Genomic DNA, 25740 nt, shown 5'->3' with positions numbered 1-25740 from the left:
GGCATGGGGTCACAACTCACACGGGCTCCTGGCCAATATATGGTAGGACCCACAATTCTCCACATCCACATGAGAGCTGCTTCTCTGCAGCAACCGTTCCCAGAGCGGCTGCCATGTGCTGCACACTTCACTGATGCTTTTATTAGCCTGCTACGTTAGGTTAGCGATGACAGAAACTAATACAGTTTCATATGGGAAAACACAGCAAGGCCCATTTCTGTGTAAACAAAACAGAAACAGATGAGATCTTAGAATATGGAGGGTGGGGTCTCTACAGTATGGTGAGGTTGTGGATTTTCAGTATTGCGCTCACATTGTGGAAGGAAAGCAAGATATAGAAGTGCAGTGGCTGTGCTATTGAAAAAACCTCATGGAAAGAGACAGAGACAGCTCTCCAGAAGCCCTGCATTGATTTGACAGGCAGCTCCACAGAGAGAATGTCAGCCAACACCTGAAGCCATGCAACTTCAACAAGACATTCAGGATTTATCAACACATTTCACCGCTATTATTCATGAGAAAACTGGCATTCGGCAGCACCTGACACTCACATCAGTCCTGCATGATATTTACAAGAATCCCTTGAACTTCTTTCGCCTGTGAGGAACAAAGCTGCCTTCTGTTCCACAAAATAATCTCAATTAGGCCCTGCTGTTGATTGCGCAGTCTTTGAAAGTCAGTAAAGGTTGGACACTATAAAAAGAAAAGGCAAGTCTAATAGCACTAATGTATTTATTTTTAGTTCTGTACAATGTTCAATTGAATTATCCTCCTGCAAGTCACCAGTTTTAATAGATTTACTCTCTTTTCCCTTTTCTTTTCTTTTTAAAAAAAGTTGAATATCTGAGTTTTTATCATTACATCACACTGGCTGTGTTTGCTGTGATTACCCTGTAAGGGCTTTTGCTGGAAACCCAAACTCTTGAAAAAACATATTTAATCCTCTGATAAACATAACAAATCAAATTAAACAATAAAGACATACTGACATAATAATAATAATAAAACAAATAATATTAATAATAATTATTATAATTATAATAATGAAGAATTCTTGTCACCACAGTGATGTATAAACTGTTTGTTTTTTCTTTACAAACTGTGACCTATAGATATATTCTTATTCTATATATGTTCTATATATTCTGTATAACGATATGTTCTTAGTCCATCTCTTTATTGGAAGTACTGCTAAATTGCCAACAATTGTTGTATTATTAGCTGTTAGGGAAAATATTATAAAACACTTCTTCAGTAAAGACTTCAGAGAAGAGAAACACAGACAGTTTTACTTGTTGCTTAGCAAGGGCAGCTCTGAGCTCTCGCACGAGAGTGAGGGCTCAGGGACTCGCGCTCAGAGACTGCCCCGGTCTTTATTTTATAGTTCCAATGTGTGTGTGTGTGTGTGTGTGTGTGTGTGTGTGTTGCTGATCAAAGGGTCATAAAGCACAAAAGGTACATCCTTGGTCAGGAGAAGGGTGACCCCCCCCTCACCCTGGATAACACAGTGAGGACGTCCTGCAGTTCATCTAAATGTAAAGAAGCACTTAAACTAAAACAGACATAGCTACGTTAATCCTACCGTAAAACAATAAAACAAGGTACGAGCTCTTTCCCATGCTCCCAGGATGTGGGGGTGAACCAAGCCTGCTGAAAATCACACATCCTGTCACTACACAATTGATTATATGCCTCTAAGCATACATGGTTAAACATTTCCTAATACAAATAACTACATGCAGTATTCTACCATATGCAAACTTATATCACTAAAAGATTATACTGACTACTAAATACAATTTTCCATTGACATTAGCAAAACCTGATAATAAAGCCAATTAATTGCCAAGATTTAAAATTATGCTGTTTTGACAACAAAGTTTAGGCTTTAAAAGGAATTTAATTTCACAGTAATTTGGGTAAAAACTCCTTTCAAACAGACCAGCAGAGGCTACTGTGCATACTCAACCTGCTTTGTCCAGGGGCCACTATTTAAAAATGAATAAGGCCATGGGCCATTTAATAAACAATAATAAGTAAAGATAAAATTGATTCACATTAAAATGCTCATAATTCATCCTCCTTTGAAACAATTTATTTTCAAATTACCTGACTTAACCACACTATCCTGGTATGAGGATTGATGCCAAGGCTATATGACAGAGATATCATACATCTTACTGCACTCAATACCTGCTTCATTTGAAAATGCTTCAGTTATATTTGAAAGCGTTTATACAACATTAAGCATAGCTGGAACCTCTTCAATCAACTTTATCCAGTAAATTAATGACATAGTTGGCAGGCCAGCACTCTGTGGCAGCCTACTTTGAGGATCACTGCTGTAGTGTATATGAACAGGAAAACAGGGAGGAGGGGAGTGTGCGCGCGGATGGGGGGTGGGGGGGATATACATAAAGTCCCATAATTTCATCTAATTAATCACTCTGAAACTGTAAACTGTGTAACTCAGGTCCTTTCCGAACTGTTAAAAACTCTATTGCAATGATAATCTGATATCTGATAATACCAAATGATTGTACCATAAAATGTGTTTTCACTGTTACAAAGTTACCTGGTGCTATTTGACATTCAATATGAAGGTACATAAAGCCAATTGAATTCTGGTAGATGTGAGAGAAGTCAAGTTTAGTCCCTAGCACCATTCTACAGTATGTCAGCAATCAATAAGACACAATAAAAATATCTACAATAAAAAAATGGCTGGTTTAAAACCAACCCCTTATTCCTTTATATTTTGCTAGGAAAATTTATTATAACTTATATGTAAGTTGTATGTTGTTATATTGTGCAAATATATGGAAAAACTGAATTCGGACAAATTTAATGAGCTTGAACGTCAAGAATTGGTATGACTACTATTTTCAATACAGCTCGAAAACTCTTAGGCAGCTTTCTTGTAATTTCTTTAAGTAGTCTTTAGTTCTCCAGGCTTCTTGAGTGACATTTAGAGCTTTTCTTCTCTTGGCTGCCTTTTGTTCTGTTATCTGTCAAGATGATCCCACACTGCTTCAATAATGTTGAGGTCTGCGGAGGCCAATCCAGGACTAATATGTTCTATTGTGTGTTCTTCTGTCCAGATATGCCTTTACACCACTGCCTATCAGATGCTTTTGAGATGGTTCTGCATTGTGGAACTAAATCTGATGATACTAATTCTATCAATGTTGACAGAACTCCAAAACCCGGCTGGCTGAAATGCTGCTCCAAACCATGACAGAGCTTCCACCATGTTTTACAGATGGCTGTGGAGACTCACTGTTGTACCCAAACTAATTTTTAGTCTAGCTCTTGTGTAATTTGGCATACCTCAGCCTTTTCTCTACGTTTCCCATAGCATCTTGACAGCCATCCTTCTACTGACATCATTCTGATGGGGCCAAATGCACCTCTCAGGTCGTGTGTTAGGTATATTAGGTATATTTAGGTTTTTTACTATTTCTTAAGAACACAACTTTCAGATACTGTTCATCTGCTGTAGATATATTTTTTTCTGGGCTGCCACTTCTTTTTTTGTCCACCACTTGTCCAGTTTCTTCAATTTCTTTCACACACACACTGTAGTATGCTGCGATATGCCAATTTTTTGTTTAGTTGCTCTTTGGGAACCACCTTGTTGGTCCAAAATAGATATTTTATGCTTGTCAGAGTGTGTTAGCAAAAAAAATCTTTTTTCAGGAACAAAAATTTGACTGAAGATGGATGATAAAGCAGCTAATGTCCAAAGAAAAAGACCTCCAGAAAGCCTCAAGAATTATTGCTCAACACTGTTATTGTTATTGTGTGTATGGTCACACCCTACTTAAAATTGATTTCTCACCTAAAGATCAAATATGCAGAGTTTCCCCTTTAGGTAATCATTTTTGCTACTGTTATGATAATGACAATATTTTTTTTAGCACTATAGCTTTGGTTAGGATATTTCTTGACTTCAGCAGCTAGGCCCTACTCATCCATTATTCTGCATACATGAAAGACAGTGACAGCAAGTGAGGAGAAGGGAGCTGTCACAGGATCAGAGAAGAGTTGCAAAAGGGGTTTGGATGTACAAGCAAAGTCTGAATCATAAAAAAAACAGGGGTACTGAGGCTGTCAATAGGACAGTGGCATGAAGTGCTATGTGATGATGCAATCACAAGCCCTGACTGACAGGCTTTACATGGAAATGAATGAAGAGTGCTGATTTGACGTGACATCTTTGTGTTTTGCCCTTTACAGTAAAATAATGTCCCGACAGCTATGACGGAGTTCAAGACTCCACCTGAGGATGGCTACTGTAACAAATGAGCTTAAGTGTAAATGAGAAAGACCCTGTGTGTGTCCACAGCTGAAGGGTGTAAAAGTACAAAATGTCACTTTCCTTGAGATCAGAATCAATCCTATTTGACGATTTATAATGGGACCTATACATATTTACTCAAGATATCGCTGCTGTGCCACATGTGTACATGCACACAGGTCTTTGCCTTTGGATACAGCGCTGCAGGTAATTAATGAACTTAGGAAACAACAAACTAAACTTCAGAACCCACAAAGTTGATTGTGTTCATGTGGACGTAGCGTTTTCAGTGGAAGAAATGTTTTGTCACTCATCCAAGTGACTTTTTCAGTCTCGGCTGACTGCAGGTTACCCCAGCCTTTTAAACAGTAATAATAACTCAAACTAGCACCACTGCCGAACAATGGGCTGTGAGGTCAGTTTTCTTGATCATTAATATGCAAATTGTCATGACCATTGATCAGCAACCACTGATCAATGACTATTGATCACTGATCATTGGCCATAAATACCATTCACAGAGAGTGTTGGGGAAGGGCCGCAATTGCAGCAGGTCTTGTTAAAGTTTTGTCAGAATCACATTACATTTATTTTATGGTTGAGTCTATGCCTGTTACAATATTTTACACCCATTTCAATGTAACAGATAACATAGTAATAGAGTTGTAAAGCCATGTAAATGGTGCAAAACTCAAAACATATGCATAAGAACCTCCTTCGAGGAATTTAAAGTATGTCTTCTCTTATTGACTAGTGTTGGTGCTGAAATGTGGAATGCCTGGAAATGCCTTTTGTTCTGTGAAGACAGAAAAGACTATTTGACCTACATTTTTTTCACAGGGTCAGCAAGGCTTCTCGTATTTGGCATGAGATTATATGGTCAGTGTGAAAGTGTAATAGTGCAATATGCCAAAGTGTAAGAGCTGGTAAATCTGCTGCACCTAACCTTAAACCCCAAACATGAACCTGTTTCCAGCCTACTCTACTTGTTTTGCTTGCTGCATACATACATAAATAACTATTGTCGATATTTAGTTTCTTAACTGAAATACAGCTCATAACTTGAGTCATTAGCAACCTGACTGCTAGACAAAAAATTATAATGACCTTGGCTATCCGAAGAGTCATTCCTATCTGACATGCTTAACTAACATACATTTTTTACATGAGAAAGACTGTGGCCACGTTTGCATGAGCAAAATATCGTTTTAGGAGCTGTGCATTAACAAAAAAAGGAAATGGAAAAGGGAAGGGGATGTAAGACTACATTTTAGCCAACGGTTGACACATGAACAACCAGCTCTGGAAACCAGCTCATGCACTGATCAACTCTCTCCTCCTCCATGTCTGGCACTACATATGTTATTTCAGTGTTATGTGAACCTTTAGTTAGTCCTCTCCTTTTTTCTCCACTGTTAGTCTTCAGAATGTAGTGTAGTGTGAGGGTATAGCAGAAATATGAAATATAGCTTTATTCTGTAGATAATGGGAATAACTAGGCTCAAAAAGAATCACAGGCCACTTTGTTAGGTACAGCTGTTCAACTGTTCGTTAGAGCAAATATTTACTCAACCAGTCGCGTTGCAGCAACTCAATAAATGTAAGTATGTAGACATTGCTCAAGACAAACTGCAGGGGTTCAAATTGAACATCAAAATGGGGGCAATTTAAGTGACTTTTACTGTGCTTTTGTTGTTGACCAGGCAGGCTGGTATGAGCATTTCAGAAACGACTTCTCTACTTGAATTACAAGTAGAGAGTTACGTACAACCATCTGTAGGTTTTACAGAGAATGGTCTGAAAAAGAGAAAATATCCAGTGTGTAGCAATTCTTATTTGAGGATCTTTGAAACACCACAGCCTGCCTAAGTAATATTGCAGTCCATCCGTTTATGAACACAGCGTACCCATCCTCTGATGGCTGCTTTCAGCATGATAACACACCATGTCACAAAGTTCAGTTCATGTCAAACTGGTTTCTTGAACTCTCTCTGTACTTAAATGGCCTCCGCAGTCACCAGACCTCAATCCAGTAGAGCACCTTTGGGATGTGGTGGAACAGGACATTGACATGATGGATGTGCAGTCAACAAATCTGCAGTAACTGTGTGATGCTATCAAGTCAACACAGATCAAAATCTCTAAGGAATATTTCCAGCACCTTGTTGAATCAATGCCGTAAAGAATTTAGACAGTTCTCAAAGCAAAATGGGATCCAACCAAAAAAAGTAAAGTGTAATTAATAAATTGTCTATAATAATTGTGTATATGGCTGAATATATGAGAGGATGTGGCTCCATAATCACTACTAAATTCTATAATCTAACCTGAAAAAGCAAAAGTGCCTTTTCATTTTTCAGAGACTTGATTTAACTTCTTTTTTGCATACTGGGAAAGAATTCTGCCGCTGAAGTTCATTGAGCCCAACTACACATCAAAGCTTTGCAAAGCTAAGACCAAAGACGACCTCAGAGAGCTGACTATCGTGGACGTTCCTGTACAGTCACACAGGACATTTATGGCCCTTGAAGACTTTCAAAGCCCAGCATTTCTGGCATCTCTTTGAAACACTGTGAAGTCACGCTGGGATATCAGGTGTTACCTGGGTTGTTGCAAACTTATGAAGCCTTTTCCATTTTTGAGTACTGATGTCATTAAAAAAATATATAAAGAACAAGTCAAACGGCGTACTTCTTGTACATGTTTTCATTGATGATAATTATGTAATGAATTTAAAGCAAATACGTAATTGAAGTCTGCACTAGTCTTTTTATTCTAAGTAATATTTTGCAGGTACTGAGTGTAGGAGTGCACATGGAGGTCTGTGTTTTGAATGATTTTAGTTGCATAGCCTACATGAGGACTTCTAATGCTACTGTATTGATCTGCATACTGTAAGTAAGTCTTCTCCACTAGATATCATCCCTTTCACATTCACAATTAGCTCATATTTCAAAACATCCTAAACATACATTGGTCATTCAGGCCATACATAGAAGCACAATGCTGTTTTTCTACCTATTAAAAAAAAACAAGAGAGAAAGAGAAAACAAAATAGAGAAGACAGAAAGCAAAAGATATTTATTATGTGTAATATGTAATTGTTACAGACACAGAAATAGTGTATAGTGTATATCCTCACTCCCTACATAAAAACATGGCACAAATTACATAAGCAATGGGCCTTCATACAGGTAAGGCATAGAGAAATCATTGTAGGCTGGATTACAATAAGAAAGCACTTCCAGAGTATCTCCACCTTTACGGGGTTTGAAAAGAATGGATGGGCAAAGGTTATATAGGAAAATCCCTCATGGATCAAATTTATAACAACCAGGTTTCCTAAATAGTGAGGGAGTAGAAACTGGACTGAAGTGGACTGTTGCCAGCACTGCTTTGACTACAGAATTTAAGAATATACTGCACCTCTGTTTCACATGGCAGGAGAAAACGACTGTATTCTCTTCAGTTTGCAGAAATACCCTCCCACACATTTGATAAACCCTCTCTGGGTTACCACACATTCAAAACCTGATAAGACCCTATAAAATCAGGCCTCATAGGAGGAATGAACTTAACTGATGTAATAAACCCTGTCATGGATATATTGTCACCTATTTACTTATTATAATCCTTCCCTGGATTTTTTAAGTGTGTGGGTTACACTGGATACCTGGCTCTAAATTAACAGCAGCTTTATCAGTTGTAATCTCTCTCAAAGGTCCAAGCAGCCATGATTTTTCCCAAAGAGATGTAATTCTCACCTCCGTCAGATTCTAATCATAGAAAACTCCAACTTGAGGGGTGTGATTAAAAGCATTGTTGCTAGACCTTGCTCACATGCTGTCCCTCTCAACCTTCCTCCCCCTGATTGGTGGTTCCACCCACTGTACCAGTGGCACAGTGTTAATTTGCTACCCTCCCAACAGCTATACTGCCCACTTTAATCCATTATTCCAAAATGTCCACCTACCTTTGCTTAGCAATCTCTTTCACTACAGCATCAAATGCCACACTTTGCTTAACACACCCACAAGGTCATCACTAATTCAGCCGTATTCTCCCTGTTCTTCACCACCTACTTTAACCTTGTCAGTTCAACATCCTGCTCCTCACTCACTCCTGCCTCTGTTAGGCCCTCTGCAGCAGCCCTTTGTGATGAAAGCTGTGGGGAGTATTTCCCACATGAGCTAGGACTGCTGACCTTGGTGGTTAGACTTGGCCGCTGCTATGATTAATGTGTCTACAAGACAAGAAGCAAGTACTTCTACCTGCCCGACCAATATATATCTTTTTACACACATCATTTCTGTCAATGGGCAAACCAGATGATGGACAGATGTTAACCCGTTTCGATTCCTGTAATCCTCATTGCACAATACTGCTAAAGAGGGAGGAAACAAATGAAAGAGAAGGGAGGTTTAGCTTCACACATACTTTATTTCTTCTCTGAATGATCAAACATGCTGCACTGGGCTCATCTGGAAGGTGTACATGCCGGCTTGTGTTCGATAAGGCAGTTACCTGTGCGTATTTTGCCCTGAGGAAGAAGAAGTGCCTGTGTGTTTTAGGTTGTGATGTTAAAAATCCCTCAAGGACAAATGCACTAAGAAGAAAAGCTGTGCTGCCATTAGGAGCCCCCATACTCCCTCCTAGAGTAGAGCATAAAGGAAAACAAAGCATTCAAGCAATGAATCACCACAGATAGATCTTTCAGGCAGCATAAACAAGGAGCCCAATACAAGTTGGGAATAGACTAAAGTTATAAAAGTCTGAGAAATACAAATATTCACCTTCAGGTATTGAATATATGGTGGCGGTGTCATCTTGTGATGAAATGAGATTTGTTCAAAGAATTCATACCACGATACATGCTGTTTTCATTTAATTGATTTTTAGACCCTGTGTCAATATCTCAGCGGAGAAACACAGCAGTAATTTGCAGATCCCATACAGAATGCATTGTTTTTACTGTGCTATTTTCTGCCACTGAATTCACCCCAGCTGTGGAAATGCAAAGTGGTTTGCATTATTTAGAAGTACACGCTAATCCACATACTGGTTATTAGCTTCTAGACATTTTTTTTCACACATGCTTTGAAACTTCTGTTTTTTTGAGTTTATGGGGTTTAGTTTGACAGAATGAGCACGGTAACACATCAGTTAAAACTATATGGTTCATGATATGATGATATAAGGTGATATGGTATTCAGTGAGACAAACTTTAATTTATATCCTTGAGAAACCAAGGTCATTTTGCAGCTGTTGAGCAATATATCAGTCTACATGCCAGCAGTTCCCACAAAGTCAAAGGCTTGTAAATGGACTGGTTCTTATAAAGGACCTTTCTACTGTACCTGAGGACAAAGCACTTTATACACTTCTGTCATTCACACCAATTCATACAAGCATGTTTTTTCTATGTTTAAGTGCTTTCTGTGTAACATTCACACTCCAGTAGACGCACTGGAGAGCAACTTGGTTAGTATCTTGCCCAAGGGTATTTGACATGTAGACTAGAGCAGCCAGGGATGGAATCACCAATCTTCTGATTTGTTGACAGCCACCCCAAGCACTACAGGATGGTGTGGATATATTTTGGGATTCACAGGTATGGCGATTAAAAGGTCATGTGGTTCTGAAAGAAAAGCTGAAAGGTTAGGGATTCACACGGAATTCTGACATGCATATTTTTTGTGATTTAATGACCTTTTGCCACAAAAATAAAACAAAAACAAAACAAAAAAGAATGAAAGAAAAAGCAGGGACAGCCCCTGCTATTGTGTGTGCAATGTATTATAAATTGCCTCTTTATTTGAGTCTCACACTCATATGCACTAAATGTAAAGATCATTTTAAAACAAAAAAATTGGCAGTGATAGATCCAGATACCTGGAAATTGGAGCCCTGGCCCTGATTCTGTGTTGGGCCAGATTGTGCTGAAGTGGAAATGGAAATGTCATCTCTTGTTGCTCTACCATGTCACGTCAGAATGGGTGAGATAGCAGCTCGGTAAATATTAGTCTTCTGTCTTTGAGAAACCACTCAAATCTCTGCCTGCAGAAACTCTAATTTTTGAATGCTGCTAGACAGAATGGGGATAATGTTTACCCATGTTCAGGATGCAAATAAAAGCTTCAAGAAGAACATGCTCCATCACTAATAGAAAAGGTCAAACCTCCAGCAATAAAGCATCTCAACCACAAAGACTGACACAAGGTTGACATTTTCTCCCAGTGAACTGTTGTTCCATCTGTGCACTTCATATTGCCATCTTTGGGTGAAGTGCTCCATTTTTACATGAGATGCTACAGAGGACCCCTTGACCAGATGAAAGCAATTGTCGGGTTAGCTCTTTGATGTCTTTGTAATGCATATTTACTGTTTTGGCGAGAGTGCTGCAATCATCTAAACATGTTTTCATCTCTGGAAAGTGCTACAGCAAAGGTTGTTTTGCATAGTGAAACGCATTACTGTACCATAGAAATTGATTTCTTAATGTCACAGTTTTCCGAAATGTCATGCTTATGAAACATAATGAGCTTTGTTCCTGCTTCGATTTGTGCTGGGATGAAGAAAAAGGACAAACTCTCATTAACAATACATCAGGAATCTGATTTCAAGTTAGAAAGAGAACATTTGTTTGCACAGTATTTGTTAATCTAGTGTAGTACATCTTTATACAAATCTACTATAATGACTCAGACCTGTTGGTTCAACTTAAATAAAAGGCTCTGGAAAGCAGGCTAATCATGCACCAGCTCTTTAATGAGCGTTGTTCCTGTTTCGATTTGTGCTGGGATGAAGGTCTCTCTGGCATCATGGCAGAGAGACCTGCCATGATGCCAGGTCTCTCTTGAAAATGAGATTTTTAATCTCAATGAGATTTTTTACCTGGATAAATAAAGGGCTAATAATAATAAATGCCCTTTTACACAAGAGTGCTGATTTGAAAATGACAAAAATCGAAGGTTCTGAAGCAAAGTTCAAAGTGAGTCATATCCCATAAAACTCTGGCAAACACTTGCTGACCAAAGGTGAAAAGAAGAAGGAGAAAGAAACTATTTCTGTGGTCAGATTTATCGGATAGCAGCTGTATGTGAAAGAAAAGAAGTCTTACAATGTGAAACATGGAAACTGTCATGTTTTGTGCCTCCATGTAAAACTGATGTCTTGTCAGAAATGCTAGACACGAACGCCGTACTGTGTAGAAGAACCTTTGATGTGTGTTGTTGATACTACCACCTCTTTCATCTCTGAATAGGATGACCTACCAAAGTTAGAAATCTAGTTAATGAGTAGTTAACTATTGGTACTTAAATAAAGTACATAACAAGAAAAATGCAAGAGGTGAAAATGATAATGCATATTGGAACACCTTGAACAACTTGAAACATATTGGATATCAATGGAGAAAAAAAAATCCTGCTGGATATCGATACTGAGAAAGGATGGATGATGTGTTAGAAACAAAACGATGCCACATCATTTTACACTTGTCCTGCTGATGAGTCAAGGCCATGTCCAGCTCTTTTAAAATAAATGGCTATCTCCTGGAATCTCCTCCATGCTTTTGAGACTGTACTGGGAGACACAGCAAACCTTCTAGCAAAGACACGTATTGATGTGCCGTCCTAGAGGAGTTCGACTACCTATACAACCTGTGTAGGCTTCAGGATTTGCCTCATGCTACCAGTAGTGGCACTGACCCCTGCCAAATGCAAAACAGTCAGAAAAAAATGAGGAGGGGAGAAAGTCAGTGGACTCCACCTGTAAAAGCATTGCTGTTCTCGGGATTGTGTCATAGTTTTTGTTAATTCCATTAACACCAAAGCAGCTAAAACTGATTAACAACCCCTTCTGCTACTTAACTCACCAGATCAATATCACAGAAGTTGAATTGACTTGATGATATACTCTGATTAAAAAGTGTTCCTTTAATTTTTTGAGTGCACGTGTACGACAAAAAAGAGTAAGTCGCATGTTTGCAAAACTAGCACTCAAAGAGTTTTTTTGCTAAAAAATAAAAAACAAAGTGCCACCTTATTCACACTTCAATGCAGAAATAACACGACAAAATAATTCTAATACTATCAATCGGAAAGGGTAGGAATGTCAGGTTTGGTTTTTTATTCATTATGCAGCACTCGACCTGCTTTTCAGAACCTGAAAAATACCACATTAGCCAGGTAACTTTCTATACTAGCATGTAACAATGTGAATATTTGTTAATAAGCAGCCATAATTAACGCTTTTGTTTTTAAAAGGTTAGGTGACAGAGAGTAAAGGCCAATCATCTCCACAAGCCCTGCACCAGTGGGTGTTAGTGGCTGCTTGATGAATGTGCTTACAGCCTTTGGGATCATTACAAAATAAAGGAATGGGGGTTGTCCAACTGGGTGCAGTCGATAGCAACAATAAAATAAAACAATACAAAGTAACGCTGAACAATTATTCTGTTCTTCTTGCAACGTTTTTTTTGTAGTTTTTGTATTTGGCAAAAAAAATGACTAAATGTAATCTGACAACTTCACCAGGAGGTCGCCATTCCCCCAAAATGCTTTTGATAAATGACTGTTGTCAACCTTAACATCTTCTAGACAAAAAAGCCATCTTTTGCTTTTGCTAATAAGTTGATTTTAAGGAAATCAAATATGTTTAGATTTGTATTTTTACAAACTTATTACACCTTAACAGGACAACAGGAAGGTGGTGAGCTAACAGTGAAGCTGATATCAGTAATGTAGACAGAGAGAAAATAGATTTAATTTCCATTTCAATGGCTACTACAAAATAAAGGCTGTATTGTAAATAGTTCCCAGGAAGCCACGATAGGAAGCCAGACTTCCAATGCAAACATTTTCAAAGCAGCCCTGTAAAAAAATCCCAAATGAAATAAATTCATTTGTGTTCTACCTACTGCACACGCACTTTTCCTGCTGAAGAGCAAAACGGTCTGCTGTGTATTAAAAAAATACATTTTGACTGGTTGAAGCTGTTTCATGTTTGTCTGGTTTTACATTCCTGCAAAAAATACCTCACAAAGGCAAAAGTGTGAGGAAATTCATTTGCAGGTTTTGGCTTTTCGTCTCTGCCATCAGTGTGTGAAAACAAAATTAGCCTTGATTGGTTTGCCTCCCTCAACAGTGGACTAAATCTTTTTTATCAGGGAAGCCTGCAGCATTTGGAAATGACACACCCTGCATGCAATATGTACCAATTAAAGCCCAATTCTGTGCTTCAACCTAGGATGTATATTTCAAATGAAATCAATTACGTTTTTTTCCTTCTCACAACCAAAAAGCAATTTATTAAAAAAAAAAAGTTAATAACATCACACATTTAAAAGAGCTGCGGTATCTTCCAAACTCATCACACACAAAGAAGAATCTCGGTCCTGCTGTGAAAATGCCGTTTTACATAAATGCACCATTATTTCTATGGGCTTATTATTATTTCGGTCCTGCTCAGCATGATCCCCTTTTAGTTTTAATCAATATTTTTCAAGTTTGAAGCTACAGAGGAAACAACTTCTGGAAAAACATTGAGAAACAATAGGCTCCCGTCGTGGCCCTTTCTTGCAAAAGCCAGACGTTTGTAGCAGTGTGTCTAGTAAGAGCGGCTTAAGAGTTAATTTCCTGGCAGTGATTTGTAGGAGAGCAGCATCAACAAGCTGCTGCATACTGGAGCATGAAAACCATTACTTCAATCCCTCACTCCCTGACATTAATAGGATGAATAAATGTTTTTGTTCTCTGCTTAATTTGGATGGATTCATCCAAATGGCTATGAAAACAAGTAAATATCCATCTCAGCTCTCCTCCCGATAACAAAAGACAAAGAGAACTCACTCTGCCTTCTCTTTTTCTTCCACCTACTGTTGGAGAATTCCTCTCCTCTGTGCTGAGCTCATATATCAGATGCTAACCAAAATGACTGAGACTAGGAACATGTACTGAGGGAGCCCCGTGTTATGGGAAGGGTTTGTTTTAAGTCAATAAACCACACAGGAGGTTGTCATGTTGAGTTTTACTCCGTAGTAACTCAGAAAGATTTTTTTTTCCAGGGGGCGGGGTCCCAGACGAGGGATGTAACAAATGAGACGCAGCTACACGGATTATATAATCGACGTGAACTAGTAGGTTTAAAAAATAATGATAAGGGTTCTGTTTAATCATAAAGAGCTAAAATAAAATTGTTGAAGCAAATACAGATTATTTTGCTTACACTTAATCACTTTACACGTCCGCACACTGAGTGGAAAGTCATCCAAGAAGCACAGAAGCAGCATTGGTCTAATATGCAATCTTAGCCTCTGCAAGATGCAAATGTAGTCTTTATGCTTATGTCTTTAATATAGCTGTCTATCTGTCTGTATGTTTTACTTTCACTTCACAACATTTTATTAGGGAGTTGCAGTTACTAATTATACGTTGCGCTTGTTAAAACCCCACGACAATGTCAGCAGCTCGGCATTGTATAAACGTTTTAAACAGAGCTCTTTTCCAATACAATAAAACTATAAAATGCATCTTATCCTGCAATTATTAATTTTCTTAGCTGTGTTGAGTTGGTGGCGCAGGTGTGGATGTCAAACGGCGAGAGCCATCAACATCTACAGCCAATTTAGAATCACCATTTAACCTAACAAGCCTGTTTTTGGACTTTGAGATTAAGCCTGGTGCATGAAAACTCCATGCAGAAAGGCTCCAGCCAACCAAGGACCTCTTTTTTCTGAGCACACAGTGCTAACCACAGCAAAGCCTGTTGCTGCAATGTATCTTATATGCAAATGGATATTATACAGTATAATAATAAATGTATAAATGATGTAACACTTAGAGAAGCATTTGTGGCTGCAAAGTACTTTCAGCGAGTATAAAAAAGGGCAACTGCTTTTATAGCACAGACAAGAAGTGCTCAGATGACATCGTGTAGTATTACTACTGAATCAACATCCAGCGGAGTACAGTGTTTGGGTCAGAAGGCCATGAGCACACTGGGTGCTTCACAACTCTCAGTGGAGCTCAGCAGTTATTCTGTAATGAAAAACGACTACACAAACTCGTGCAATGGACTATATTTTGCTCTGCAATATCGTTCACACACAGACACAAATATCCTCTGCTCCCCAAATCCCTGGCTGAATTACCAACAGTCACTATCTTTAGTTTAGGAGAGGGACATAACAGAGAAAGACAGAGTCACTTACCAAACACAGAATAACCCTGGCAATTCAGCAAATCAATGCTAAATCACCACACTGCCGCCTCAGTGCTGAGAGCGCTTTCACATACTCTCATGCTGTAGGCTGAGGTTATTGTGATTGGATCTAAAACTATACTTTTGAAGGCCTAAATAACTTCACTAGAGGTGACAGTCCGAAGCAGAGGTGATTGTGAAGTAAAATGACTGTGATGGCAGAGATATGGAAGATAGAAATCAAAGGTCGCATATAAACCCCATCAGAGGTGAAAGGCGTCTGCAAGTACGCGCCGTACTTGACCGTTCTCCTTTTCAGAGCATACGGCCGAGAGGATGAATCTCACCTTGGGTTTTGGCAAGAGAGGCGGCCTTTGTTAATTTTTAATGCATTTGGAAACTAGTAATTAAGCCCCCCCACACCAAACCCACCACCACCACCCCCAACAGACTGGGAAATTGACATGCTCTGGAGAGCCAGTGAGTAATTATATTTGTAAAGAGCAGTGATACAAGATACTCCCCTCTGACTGGGACTCATTACACATCATTAGAGAGGAGCAGCAACTAGGCACGTGCACGTGCGCCACCCCCTCTCCGAAAACCAACCTACACATACATGTGGGCATTTTGAGGCACACGCGCGCACGTCTCTCTCTTTGTCACACACAAATACAGATCAATGAGAAGAAATCCAAACACTGGTCCTCTTTAGTAAACAAACAAAGCTCCTTGAGCCTCTGACCCAAGCGAACCCTAACAGGACAGCACAGACGGTGTAAAACTCCACGCTCGTTATCTCATCCGGCGATAATCGCACCGCGTGGGTCAATGTGTAATTAAAGATTAAATCTGAAATTATTTCTCGTTCATCTTAACAGCAAAAGGTTGAATCGTAAAAGTTTAAAAATGGGGCCTCAGAAGTATTGTGGTCCACCCTTTGAAGCAATAATTACCATTACAGCAGCGTAGGGCTAATAGCTACAGGGGGATGAGAGAACAGCACTGGAAGCTCAGAAGATTCCTCTTTAATTGGACCGGGCTTGGTGGCAATTCAGCACATCATGGTATCTGAAATGAATCTGTACATCTCTCCTCCATCATGTTCATCTCTTCCTTCTTCCAGTACTTCACCTGAGTCTCAGTTTCTTTTTCTCTCTCTCTTTTTTTTCTGTTTCACTTCAGCAGCTATTTGCATATCATAAAACCACATTTAATCCACTGTGGTCGCTCTTGTGGAAAACACCAAATGCATTAATCTAAATTTCATACACACTGAGCATCTCTCAATAATTTTTCTCCATTTGAGTAAAAACGGTCTAAAGAAAATGAAATTAAAGAAAAAAAAACATAACAAAAGTATTAATTATCTCGGGTCTTGTTCACAAGTGGGGGCAGAGCAGAGGGGGAAACTGTCAGACAGGTTGAGTGGAAGACAGAACCCACTGTGGAGATGAAAATGACACCAGGCAATCCGAGTCACTCCTATGGTCACAAGCTATACAGTCGGTAATGATTAAAACAACAAGATCACATTTACAGCCAGGTGTCTATGCTCAGTCTTAGACGCTCAGTGATTCAAAGCAGAATAGAGCCAATGCTCCTCTGAGCTCCCGGTTGAGGTGTTTCGGGCATGCCCTCCTGGGTGGAGACCCCTGAGGGAGGGAGACACATGACATGCCAGAAAGATTATGTCTGTTGGCTGGCTTGGTAATGCCTCACGTATACAAGCGGAGGAACAGGATGTGGTATCTGGACATCTCTGCTTAGACGCCTGCCCCTGTCACCCGGACCCGGATAAGCAGCAGAAAATGGATGGATCGATGAACGGATAAATAAAACATTCATCACTGACATTTAACATTGCTTGGTGCTGTTCAGTTTATTGAAATCTTGCTATTAAAATGTTTTTCCGCGTCTAAATGAAATCCTCTGAGCAGACGCATTAGTGGTGTCTGTTGTTGCCTAATAGTTTAAGTGTATTTTTTTTCCTCTCTAAAACGATTTAAATATTCAGATTGTTGTGTGTATTTCAAAGGTGTTTACTGCATTATTAATGTACTATTCAGGCTGCCTAGGGACGGAGGGAGAGCTGTATTAGTGTCAGAAATTGTACTTTGAGTTGCCTTGTCTGTTTTCACTTTAAAAATCATCTCGTCTAATTCGCTCATCCCTTTAAGCAGCCTAATTAAAACAGCTTTCTTTTTTTATTTAATTTTAACAAAGCAAATATTTACCGTTTTAATGATTTATTTATTCTTCATTTATAGGTGTTGCGGTGGTTTAGTCATCTCACAACGAGGAGACACAGGCCCGGCTGGAGCCTTTCTGTGTGGAGTTTGCACGTTTTCTATCAGAGTACTCTGGCTTCCTCCCACAGCTCAGAGACCTCCAATCCACAGCTGTAGGCGTAGGATGGTTTCCTGTCTCTACGTATTGGCCTTGCAATGCACTGGCCATCTGTACCCTGCCTTTTCGCCCTATCACAGCTCGAACAGACTCCCCCCACCCACCCATGTCAGATGACCATATATGACCATATATTATCTAGCTGTTAAAGCCTGCAGTTCACTGTATTCAAAACAAGCAGTTAATCCCCTCCATTTAATACAGTTTAGGGTAGATTAGGGCTGACACTGTTAACGACACTCATTTTCTATATAAAAATGCAAACAAATAGAAATAAAATCATGTAATTATGAATTCTCACACTCTGAGTATTACAATTTGTACTTTATGGCCGAATATATGCAGACAGCATAGTGTTAATTGGTCTGTCATGGTGCGATTTCTCTCTGGCCCTGGTTTTATTTGGTTTATATGAGTGTGTCGGTAATAACAGTTTAAAGCCGTACCGTAGGGAGATTATCAGGCCATGCTACAGTGATGGACATTATCGCTCAACTACATGCATCGCTTCTTCTCCGCTCATTGCTCAGAATGGCTGTTGGGGAGCTCACCAAGAGAGCTGCTTTGTGAACTGCATTTTGGAGTGTGTGCGTTTGTGCAAGCTGCCAAACAACATCAGTATATGTGTGTGGGGGTTGCTGTTGCTTTGTCCCAATGCCTGCACTCATAGTGTGTGCATGCGTGTGTGTTTTAATGTGGCCGGTAGTATGCGTGTGAATGTGCTCATGGGTGTTCACGAGTATTTGTATGTGGTGTATAAGGGTGTGTGTACACGCATGTAGAATGACATTTACTGAAATGTGGCAGTGAGAGAAGAAACATCTGACTCATAATTGAAGTGCCATGAAAGAAATATGAACAAGAATCTGTATTGGGCTTACGTGCTCAGGTTTAACCAGGGGCAGGAGCATGAGGCAGCATGCTAAGCCAGTCCTCTGACTATCTTACCACCCCGAAGGCTGATTACAATGCTCAAAATGATACTTGGGGAAAAAAATGACAGAGGAAAACACACAGTATTCAAGGTGAGCAATGCTGATGATAAAATCGATAGGCCGTGGCTCTGTGATCTCCATCAAAAAGAGAGTCTAAGATGAATGCAGTTTCTGTGATTCAGCATCCGAATGTCCTGGAGGATAAAGCAGTCACCCTCCTGCTCTTAATGTGTTGGATTCTTTGAGCACCAAGGTGAGGCAGACAGTTTTTTTTTAATATATAAAACCGGTGACATCCTATATTTTTACTGTTGAAAACAAGTGTCATGAAGGCTACTACGAGCAATCATGAATTGATCCTGCTAACAATTTATTTGCCTGACAACCCAAATCATGATGTACTGTAGCTCAGTCGTTTTCATCCCACATGTCTGTTGCCCTTTTGAAAAATAAATCACATGTGACAGCTCATCACAGGTTGTAGAGCTGGGAGGAGTTTATTTTTCAACGACTGTTAACTGTTATAGGCATTCCCAAGCTACAACCTCATGAGCTGCTGATGGAGATGTTTTTTCTTTCCACAGTTTAAATTATGCAGTCTGAATGAAAGTATCACTATTAGAGACTTGATCAGATTCTCTAACCATTACACAGGTGGCTATGGAATTTTTAAAATTTTAATATACTGACTGATAGCATGTCTTGATGTGACTTTTTAAATGTTAACAGTGTGTTCAAGAGATCCGTGCTTCAGTTTGGAGAATGAAAGACAATGTTTCTTAGCACTAATCAAAGGTATCTATGGCTGTAACCATATATGTACATATGCACTCATACAGTTTAATGTACGTTCACACCAAAAGTGAAGCAAAGTTTCATTTCACCTCACCTTACCACATTAATTCAGTGTCAACCTGTGAATATTCAGCCCTAGCAGTCATGGGTATAAGGACTAGTGCAACCAATAAACAAGTTACAGTAACATATTCTCACAACTTACCATGAACTAGGGACGATGATTTATTTGCTAGTTGTTTAAACAAGAGAAAAAAGTCAACACTAGTTGAATTGTACAGCTCCAGCTGCCCTCAAACAGACTCAGTAGTATCTCCCTTCATTTCCAGTTGTCCATCACTTTAGGAGAGAATCACAGTGGATTGGAGAGACCAGTGTGATGCAAATTGTTTACCAAAGTAGAAATACATTAATCTACATGATTAGCCTCTATCTGGACCACCCAGCAATTTATATATCAAATATGTATGAAGGATGACTTTTTACATTGTGCAATTGGGGTTGTTACTCAAAAGAGTAATTTATTACACATTACTTATTACTTTTCATAAAAGTAATACTGCACTCAACTTTGTTACTTTATGTTATTGTTACTGTACTTTGGTGTTACTCCATAAACTAACCTGAAAGGCATTGTCACATAATTAAAAGTCTATCCTGCAAATGTCTATCCTAATGAGGACACAGATGATCTCACTTTTAGTTTTTACATATGAACACAACACTTACAAAGTAAAAAAAAAAAAGGCTTTTAAGGCACTGTGATGCTACTGTAGAAACACATACAGGTGGAAATGGAGGTGAAAAAGCTGCAAGCCTCACTGCTCATCACTGGCTTTGGTATTGGTTCAAATTCAGGGTCTGGCCGATGAGCTCAGGTGTTGCTAAAGCTACACTCAGTTTAAATGTGAATTTTAGATAGAAAGCACTTAGATGAAGAAAAAAGTCACACACATATTCAATGTATGAATGTTTGTGTGACTGAGTGAATGAGAGGTTGTACAAAGTCCTTAGAGTGGTTGAGTAGAGTAGAAAAGTGCTGTACAAAACCCAGTCTATTCACCATTTACTATGGGCTCTTTGCTAGCTTTGTGTTAGCATGCTGTCTGTGCAGATGCTTGCCGAGAGCCACAGTTGTGTTAGCAGTGTAGCAGTTGGCTCCTACACTGTTTGCATTTCACAACAGCACTTTTGTCCTTTTGTGTAATAAAAATAAAAGTAATGTCTATATTTCCATTTTTCAAAGGCTGTAGATCGCTAAACCGTTTTCTTCCTCCCAGTATACGAGATGAAATCAGCTGACTGTAGCGCAAACATGCAGACAAAGAAAAAGATATTTATTTGTTTGTTTTTTCCTTCTATTCACAGTGTACAGATAAATATAGAGTATTTCTGAAAGTAATACCTAATTGTAACTGTAATGTAATTACTTATTTTAGTACAGTAATGTTACATTATTGCCTTACTGAAAAATATTTGGAATGTGTTACACCCAACACTAACCAAGCCTGCTAGCATTGGCTAGCATCCCAACCATCTGAAAACAGTCTCTTCTGGAGCCAAAAAGCTAATAAAGCAGAATAATGCCTATATCCACATCTTATATAAATAAATCCATAATTGCACATTGTTATTCTTTAACTATAAATACATTCACCAAGCCATTTCCTCCTGAGTTGCATGCATTTATTATGATAATTCATTGGACAGTTTTTGTTTTTTTGTGAGTTAATCCTGCACACGCTACAGCAGCTCCGAAAGCTAATACACAAAATGCTCAGCTAAATGCAATCACGTGCTCTGCTACAGGCCAGCTCAGTGTGTAATGGCAACGGTTGCTAATGTTGTATAATGTTAGTGATCTTTAGATTTTGCTGTTTTACTGTGCTTTTGGTGTTTATCTGCATTGCTCAATCACTTCATTCCAGCACCCCATTTTTGCCCCTTTTACTGGTGGTGACTAAGTTTCTCGGGCTTGTTTTAAATTGTGCCTGAAAATAAAATGTTTTTAAATATTCAGAGTACGTTGGAAGCAACTGGGTTTGGGCTGATAGGGCAGTGAAGTCTGAAAGCACTGAGGAAGTATGGGTTTTTGTCTTTTCATGGGATTTACTGACAATAGGAAACACAGAATAAAGCAGCTATATCCTTTATGCTAACAGCTGCCAACAAGTTCGATAAAATCGGAAGCAATATTCTAAAGAAATTCAGCAACATGGAAATTTCATTTTATATTCAAATTGTTTGTAGTCAGGCCACATCCACTCTAAATGTAAAAAAAAAAAAAAATAAGTGAGGAGGGAAATCAACTGTGTCAGAGAGATGGATGGAAAAGGTACAAAGCTCGGGTAGTGCACTAACAAACTCCATTTTGTGTTGCTGCAGCTGTTTCCATGGAGCTCTCTGTCTCTCCTTTTTGCTCTCTCACTCTTTCTTTCTCAGCTTCTCCCTTCCCTCTCTCACTCTCTCTCTCTCTCTCTCTCACACACACACAGGCTTACACATACACACACATGCACAAGTGTCTGAAAGGGGATTCAGCTGCATGAGTCAATGCAACCAACCGCAACTCAGAGAGAACCTCTCTTTCTCTCCAGCACACTCTTCCGCACTCCTCTATCCTTCCAGCATCACGCCCATCTTATCATTTTTTCTACTTCATTTCAATAATTTCTTAATTTATTCTAAACCCCAGTCACAACAACAAACCCACATTATGCAGCACACTCAATTACTGTGATTTTGATACATGAGCACTACATCAACAAGCCAGTCCATGTATTTACAGTCCTGCTTTTCTCTCTCTCTCTCTCTCTCTCTCTTTCAGCCTTATTTAGAGTGTATGTGGCAATCAGCAGAGCTCATTACTTCTAAGCTAGGTGGCCTGCAAAGCTGCCCCAGAAAATGTCCTTGAAGAATAAGGTGAAGGAAATAAAAAAAAAACAGAGAGAGGAAAGGATGCTTACCGAGGACTCCAACGCGGTAGTTGAGAGTGATAACGATGACATTTCCGTAGCTGGCCAGCACGCTCCCATCGATCATGTTGCCTGTCCCCTCCATGTAGGACCCTCCATGGATGTAGACCATCACGGGCTTGGCCCCAGTGTCTCGTATGTCTGCAAGAGCGGCCATCATTAACATATTCACAAAGCCGTCCATCCTCTCTGATCAAGGGTCAGCGCAGATTCAGATAAAGAAGTTATAGCACATAGTGGTCACAAACAGACAAGCTGACGATCACCTCCCAGATACCAGCTGTATTCATTCAGTCTTCTGGCCTAATAATGGAACTGGAAGCATAATTCTTTTCATATCAGCTGTACGAGAAACAAATGACTGTCCACGCTTTTTTTTTTGCTGTCCAGCTCTATTATAGCAATCAGCTATCTCATCTAAAAACGTGGTGAGTCATTTACTTCCTATAAACCAAACTATTAGGCTTGTATTTGGTTTTGCATAGCCTCCCAGGAGGCAGACCCACTTCCTAATACAGACATGCAGGAAGCCATTAGGGAGAATAAAGAGAGAGGTACTCTGACACATCTCCTAAGCAGAAAGAAGCCTAATCTGGCCTGACAGTGATAGGGAAAACACACTGGCTAATTACACAATGCTACCTCGCGCCTCCTTTTTACACAGGCCTATCATGCCGCCGCAATTTATTTGCACAGTCCTGCTTGGGATTGCAGGCAGTTAAAATTTCTGCTTCACTTTTGGCAAAATGCTGTTTATTTTATTCCTGGAGCAGTTTTTGATACCCAGCTGGAGCGACACTCCAGCCAGATAAAGCACATCCAGAGGTAGAGGGATGAAAAAAGCCTCTGTCTGAGGAATAGACTGAATTACTGACTGGCTAGCTAGAGCTGGGAGACAAGACAAGAAACTCTCATTTTCACTCGTGCTCCCCCCTGCATTCGGTGCAGCTTCTTGCCTTCCCCCTCCCTTGCTTTGTATCACTTTCACTCACAGACTCTCCCCTGTCTCTCTCCCTGTTTTTTCTCCCGCCTTCTCCCCGTCTCTGTCCAACTCCCTGCCTTTCTTTTTGTCCCCCCCACAAGCCCTGAGAATGGTGAGAATGAGAAGGAGCAGGAGTGCAAAAAGTGTGGATGACATCGGAACAGAGAGGGAGAAAGAAAAACACAGAGACTATAAGGAAGGAAGGAAAAAAGAAAGGAAAGGAATACAGATAGAAATGGAAAGGATATTAAGAAGAGAGCAGGAGAAATAAAAAAAGGAAAGAAAGCAATGGGCTCGGATTTAAAAGGATGGTATTGTATTCTGGTTGCTATGGTGACTGAGAGCCAAAATTCAAAATCCTCAAGAACAGCTAATCGCAGACCACATCCTGAACAGGCTAATCTGCATCGATCTGCAGGCGCTCCTCATCGTTATGCACCCCAACACATTAGCATGCTCAACACAGAAGACAACTACTTAGATGCATTTTGTCCAGACACCCTTTTTTTGTAAACCTCTATAAGAGAACTTAGCCTGTTTCTTTTTTCTTTTTTTTTACATTATTCCCTTGGTTATTCATGGCCCTGTTACATTTTAAAGCAAAGCAATAAGTTGTACTATATATGATGTGGCCTTATTTATGGATTCCTTTATCTTGCTGGTATCTGAGAAGGCTGCACAGTGAAATATGATTTATAGCTGACACTTCTCTGTACACACACTTATCTTAGACAAGAGGAGGAGGGGATGCATGGGGTGAGAAGGCATGAAAAGTACAGTCAGAGAAGGGAGGAGGAGGAGGGGTTCAGAGAGGCAAAACGATATCCTACACAAGCTATTCAAAACAAATGGGCCACAGATACAAAGAGAATGGCAGAAAGGAAGAAGGAACAGGGGGCAGAAATAAGAAAAAAAAGAGATTAGTCATGTCAATGTTATCAGTCACCTCTTTTGTTGATTCACATCGTGTCTCCATGACAACAGTTAAATCCCTTTGGGAGAGCGATACAAAACATTCGAGCTCCATTTGTTCTAATCTATTCATTGAGTTGATCTGATGTGGGAGGTGTCACATAGATGTGATATACGGCTCTCACTCATCTGTTGTCAGAGGAAGATATGTACGCAACAGATCCCAATCGGATTCTGGTTTACAGTGAGAAATGATAATCCTTTACGGATACATCTGGGCCGATGACTAAGTCTTCTTAACCAATCAGATCGGAGTTTACTTGGTCACGGTTAATTGCCTAATCTAGTGAAGCAGGTGACTAAGTGGCTACCTCAAAATAAAAAGCTGCTTCCTGATTCACTGCTTCTCCGGGGGCAAACACATCATTACATCAACACACATATTCTTAGAATCAAAATTTAGCACAGCGCTGTGGCGGAAAAGAAACAGAGATTTATTCATTAATGCACAGGCTGGTATATTTGCAATATGAACTCCATGCACAACAAGCTCAGAATATTACAGAAAGACAAAAACAAACTTGTGTTTTGGAGATGGGCAAAAAAACGTGATTGATGGCAATGTAGATGAAAGCTGATGTGCAATGAAGAATGAACTCAGCGGGGGGAGAAAAAAACTAATGTATGTACACTTTTGTCACATTTATTTTAATACGATGTGGTGTCATGCAGCAGCTACTACACAGTGACACTCATACACTCCCAGCACGTATTACACAAACAGCAAATAAATGTCTCACTGTGGGGAAAAAAATTGCCTAATGAATGAATAAATCAAATGTTTTCCGTTTGGATGGTAGGTGCAGCCGGAGTTAAAAATATATAGCATGAGCTTTAAAAAGCAACTGAGGGGCACAACCTTTCATAGGTTGCCTCACAGTGGCTCTGGTCTGATTGGAGTGTCAGTGGGAGGCATAACTCAGGCCTGAGCTGAGCCCCTTAGTATTGCTGCTGCAAGCGAAACCCACCAGGAGGGTTTGGAGCACTCCTTCCTTTTTTCTGCAATCTTATTTTCTCTCACTACCTGTACCTCCACCTTTTTGTCCTTTTGCTTCTCACTCCAATGAAAGCAGTCAGTCATATATCTGACGTTAAGCGCCCCGGAACTGGCCTTGACACTCCGGACTAGGACAGGACAAAGGCAAGTGGAGATAAGTGTCGGTGGCATT

The 25740-nt window shown here is 39.6% G+C and overlaps 1 protein-coding gene across 3 annotated transcripts in view; it reads right to left on the bottom strand.

Moving 5' to 3' along the window:
* The window catches only part of nlgn3a (neuroligin 3a), a 133715-nt gene that overhangs the window by 65510 nt on the left and 42465 nt on the right, over positions 1-25740 (bottom strand). For all 3 annotated transcript variants that reach the window (XM_085291310.1, XM_085291318.1, XM_085291326.1), the window contains one exon: positions 22609-22758. In XM_085291310.1, coding sequence (XP_085147436.1) covers positions 22609-22758 — 150 coding nt within the window. The remainder of the gene's footprint in view (positions 1-22608; positions 22759-25740) is intronic.

The sequence above is a fragment of the Mchenga conophoros genome, linkage group LG2 (assembly GCF_057382185.1).
Source record: "Mchenga conophoros isolate Kocher_MC1m ecotype Shallow Benthic linkage group LG2, M_conophoros_male_GT1.1, whole genome shotgun sequence".
Lineage (NCBI taxonomy): Eukaryota > Metazoa > Chordata > Actinopteri > Cichliformes > Cichlidae > Mchenga > Mchenga conophoros.
Note: the sequence above shows the minus strand (reverse complement) of the source record. Positions and strands in the feature narration are given on the sequence as shown.